The sequence below is a fragment of the Sardina pilchardus genome, chromosome 9 (assembly GCF_963854185.1).
Source record: "Sardina pilchardus chromosome 9, fSarPil1.1, whole genome shotgun sequence".
NCBI lineage: Eukaryota > Metazoa > Chordata > Actinopteri > Clupeiformes > Clupeidae > Sardina > Sardina pilchardus.
In genome coordinates, this window is record NC_085002.1 from 2,719,921 (window position 1) to 2,724,920 (window position 5,000).

At 44.4% G+C, this 5,000-nt stretch overlaps 2 protein-coding genes across 2 annotated transcripts in view; both read right to left on the reverse strand.

Moving 5' to 3' along the window:
• The window catches only part of LOC134092101 (nectin-2-like), a 26,327-nt gene extending 22,373 nt beyond the window's left edge, over positions 1–3,954 (reverse strand). The window contains exon 1 of the mRNA XM_062544901.1: positions 3,846–3,954. Within this exon, the coding sequence (XP_062400885.1) occupies positions 3,846–3,954 (109 nt within the window). The remainder of the gene's footprint in view (positions 1–3,845) is intronic.
• A 301-nt stretch (positions 3,955–4,255) lies between these two features.
• fam72a (family with sequence similarity 72 member A) overlaps positions 4,256–5,000 on the reverse strand; it is a 4,213-nt gene continuing 3,468 nt past the window's right edge. Inside the window, exon 4 of the mRNA XM_062545255.1 lies at positions 4,256–5,000. This exon is cut by the window's right edge and continues 946 nt beyond it. The gene's annotated coding sequence lies outside the window, so the exon portion shown is untranslated.

A 5,000-nucleotide genomic window follows, 5' to 3' on the forward strand; every position in this document is an offset into this window, starting at 1 on the left:
CATTATGGGTCAGGCGGGCGGTGACGGCCGTGCAGGCCAGTGTCCCCCCCAACACACACACACACACACACACACACACACACACACACACACACACACACACACACACACACACACACACACACACACACACACACACAGAGTCCTATACACCTCTATTTACAGTTGCTCGCCGCCGTCACAGAAAAGACCTCTGAGGTCAGCTTTTACACAGAAAAACAATTACTCTCTCTCTCTCTCACACACACACACACACACACACACACACACACACACACAGCTGTGCTTTTCTCTCGGCTCAGTGTTGCCCCGCCACAGAGAACAGAGATGACCCATCATGCTATGGAGACAAACGCGTTCACAGGCAGAGTACTGAACCAATGGGCTTCCAGCGTCGCTCGCACTCAAAGAAGCCTTCTGTCCTGAGCAAGACAAAGTGTGGTGTGCTAAACCTGCACAGCAGAACCGGCGGGGCTCCTTGGCAACAGAGTCACGTCATCAAAAAAGAAGAAAAAACACTTGTGTCTAATTTCCCACATATAAGCCGCATTGTGTAGAGGCCGCAGGACCGTGTTTTATGCAAGTTAAAAGAAACAAAACCATATTAACACCATGTGAACTACCACCCTGTATTAACCTCATAGCTGAAGAAATTTTGCAAAATCAATGTTTAAGCCGCGGCCAATAGTCGGGAAATTACGGTACTGTAGTGGATTTCACTCGTGTCTTTTTAATTTGTGTGTTTTCTTTTGGTTTCTCCTGTTTCAGGCTGCCACATGTATGAATCAGCAATAGCATGGCCTTTAGTGTGTGTGTGTGTGTGTGTGATGTGATCTAGGAAAACCCAGCTCATGGTGCGCTCAAAAACCTTTGATTTGTGCTCCTTTTCAACCCTCCCTGGTGAAATGTGACCAACTTAAGATACTGCCATCATCCCAGCAAGATTCTGGAATCTCGATTCATGGGGTGGCTCTCAAACTCTCTCCTCGATCCTCAAGGCTCGTTCCCACTGATCTATAGCTAACACTAGATAGACTATCCCATTGTTGCCGCCCCATCATTCTTTATCTATACCAGTGAGGACAAGGATTGAGGAAGGAAGGGAGGGTGTATAAAAGACCACATGAGAGGCACCCATGGTTCACCCCTCAGGTCAGGGGTCATCTTTAAAACTCTCCTCTTAACCAGAGACGGTTTATAAAGCGAGACGAGTCATATGAGGGTCAATCCTGGTGTCCCTGTGACGTAGTGCCACTCCCATTTAGGAGGCAAACGGGAGAAATAAACCTTATCTCGGATTATGACCATTCCCTTAGCCCTACATTCAGCAATGCAAGTAACGAACCCATATTCTACAAGGCACACGTCTTTCTAACATTCCCACATTGAAATCGTATTTTCCAGCGAGATAAATACATAGAAAAATAACTTTGTTCACGACCTGTCCCTCCTGACCTGACCTGTCTCCGCTAATTGCGCATGCCACCTGTTATCAACGGCACACTGCTTCTGCTGCTTCTACACTGGTCTAAACCGATTACTCGTCACTGATCACGCCCAGATAGGAGGCGGAAGTGGGCACCATTTCATTCCATTGAAAACCCCCTTTATGACTCATCTTCCTAACTATACGATCTTTGTCTTAACTCTGCCCTGATGAGAAAACAGGAAACAGAAAACTCTCTTTAATATCAGAGCTCTTACTGATCTCTGCCCTGATGAGAAAACAGGAAACAGAAAACTCTCTTTAATATCAGAGCTCTTACTGATCTCTGCCCTGATGAGAAAACAGGAAACAGAAAACTCTCTCTTTTTTAACGGAGCTCTTATTAAACTCTCCCATGATGAGTTAAACACACACATGGTTAAGAAAAACACACACACATATTTAAGAAAAAAAAAAACACACATGTTTAAGAAAAACACACACACACACATGTTTAAGAAAAAAACAAAGGTTTAATGTCAGCCATACGTGAGTATTGAAATCAAACTCAAAGTTCAATTTAAAAGAATTTCAGTGCAAACTTCAAACATACAAACCACCCCCTGGCGCGCATACACACCCACCCACACACCCACACAGCACAAGTATAAATACAGAATCATGTTAATAAATACATACATTCAAACTTCTGATAAATTAAACCACATATATTTCTTTTTGTTATTATATTTTCAAGTTACAAAATAATGTTCTTTTTCCAGACGTCCTGGTTTGGTCTTTTTTGTATTTTGTGTGAAACTCAAATGGATGATCAACATTAAGTCAACTCTTGGAAGTCACTAGCAAACTCAATCAAAATAAAGTTTCAGAAAGTGTATGAATGTTTACAATGAAATGTGTATACACAATTGAATTTGAGAAATATACAAAATTCAAAAATACAATAAAAATAAATTGTGGTTGTCAGAAAAAAAAGTCAACATCTTAAAATAAATAACATAATTAGTAAGACAAAATATTTCACCCATCATTCAATTTCTGCAACATGTTCTGATTGTACCTTTTTTGTGCTACTATGTCAGATAAATATTTCACTTTCCCAAAAGCCTGTACAAATTCAGCTATTGCAAATATGTGGGGTGCACCGTTTGAATACAGCTACATACATACATACATACATACATACATACATACAAATCAATCAATCAATCAATCAATCCTGTCCGGACTCAGGTAAACCAGTCAACCTAAAAGCAGGACAGTAACTGTGCGTTCACACCAAGACAGTCAAAAGCGTCAAGAGCGCCGGAAATCATTCATTTTCTATGGAGAGTCGGCGTTACCGGCGTCAAAAGCGTTCTGGGCGTGAGCGTGGCTTCATGAGCTTCACGGGCGTCAAAAAAAAGTTGAGCCTCAGTTCACTTTATGGTAATTAGCTATGACACGGTTCGGCGTCAACTAATCAGAATGTCAAACTCGCAGGATTGCTGCTTGTGGTTTGTCCGAATGTTTCACGTCATGGCTTTGACGCTTTCGGCACTGAACTGGGTTGAGCGTCGGGCTATGAGCTTCACCAGCGACTTTGACGCTTTTGGTCTGAACGCACAGTAAGATAACCGCGGTCACTTGATATCTTGTCTCAGGCCTGCCCACAGCCAGTGAGGTCTGTGTGGCCGTGCAGATATCTCCATGCTGGCCAGCACGACACGATCGATCAGGAATACATGATATCAAACATCACCTGTGGCTCTGTGTGATGCCAATGCATCAGTCAATAGAACAGTTTCCTTAAAGAGCAGTTAAACGTGATCAATCGTTAAAACATTGTTGTTTTATCCAGTACAAGAATGCGCAAAATCTGCTGACAGAATGTATAAGCGTTATCAGTCACTTTGACATGTTGTCATGGGAGCGGTGTAAACAACGCTTCTCCACACTGACCTGGGCTAGGTCCTGAACGAGTCACTTAGAAACCAGCCTGGTACCTAAGAGAGTGTTTAAAACAAGCATCTCTCCGTCATTAAATGAAGTCAGCTGTTCAGCAACAGGTTCAGGGAACTCTCACTGCAGGTAGGGCTGCAAGGGCCACGCACTCCCACAGCTGTCTGCCTCTGCACGCGTCTATGCTGGAATGTCACACCAGGTGTTCGCTCAGGTACATCTCATTCACAACTATAGTATTCAATAGGGCTTGAATAGTCAATAGGGCACTCTCTCTCTCTCTCACACACACACACACACACACAGATCGATGAACAGGTAGTCAGGTCTTGTACACAGCTGACTCCCAAAACGGACACGGGAGCAAGATGAACGGAGTTGCTGGATCTCGTTGCTGTTGGTTGCTGCCTGAGAAGGCTTCGTACTACGGCAGTTCCAGCTCTTGCGACTCTCTGACTCGGACGGGACACGCGTCTCCTGGACAGGGCCTCCGTCAGGACCGCCCAGCCCAACGCAGGCAAAGTAAAGACCGGTACGAGACCCGCCGCGGTGGTCTGAAGCCCCATGCTACTGTGTCAAGAGGTTCAAGTGCTACATGACGATTTCTGTGCTCAAACTAAAAAAAGGTAACACAAAATATCTGGCGATTACTCGAACGTCATACGTAAGAAATCCCTTACGTATAAAGAGAGCAATCTGAGTTAGGTATCATGATTTTACTTTGGCCCAAAATATGACACAGTGTAACTTTTAAGACAACATGTAAACAAATGACTTGCATTCTCCCTTGGAGTCTGTTTGCAAATCCTGTTGTCACGACAACAGCCCTCCTCCTCCAGGGCTCCTCCCCCCTCCCCCCCCCACAGGATCACGAACCGGCCGGCCTCTCAGAGAGACGGAGCCAGACGCAGTGGACGACGACTGCACCGTTCAGCCTTCACTAGCAGCAGCTGTTGGGTTCCTTCAGTTCAGACACAACTGAACTAAAGCATGACAACATCTACAGCGTCACCAGAAATAAAGGATAGAAAAAAAAGAAGAATATTAGTTTGCCAAAAGCCACAATCCTTGTCCAGACCGTTTCCCATCCTGTATACAGATACAGCATATTCAAATGCACAACACCTCTACAGCTTCGCCAATCAAAACACTAAACTACTGTAAGACTTGAGAGTGAGTGAGTGTGGTCAGCCCTCTATGACCAAACACCGGCCCCTCAACCTCACACTCCAAGTTCCGGAAACATCCAACCCTTCACCATCTCATCAGGAGGAGCATCACTCAGTGTTGGGGAATTTAACAGCAGTGAGAAGTGATCAGTCCCAAGCGTGCACACAGGCTTTCAACTGCTGCCCTGGCAACACAAATGAGTTATAATGGGCTATGCCATTAATAAACGCCTCATAAAATCAAATAAAAAAGTCTCAATAAAAACTTGCGTCCTTTCTGAATGACAATAATAAGCATAGGAATAATAAATAGTAATTTGGTGAAATGATGAAGACCCTCAACACGGGTGGTCCGACTGATGTGCTTCTCAACACGACACGCGGCTGAGGAGCGGAGGACAGGTTGCTAAGTCTGTGCAGCCACGAATGCGTCGTCTGACGTA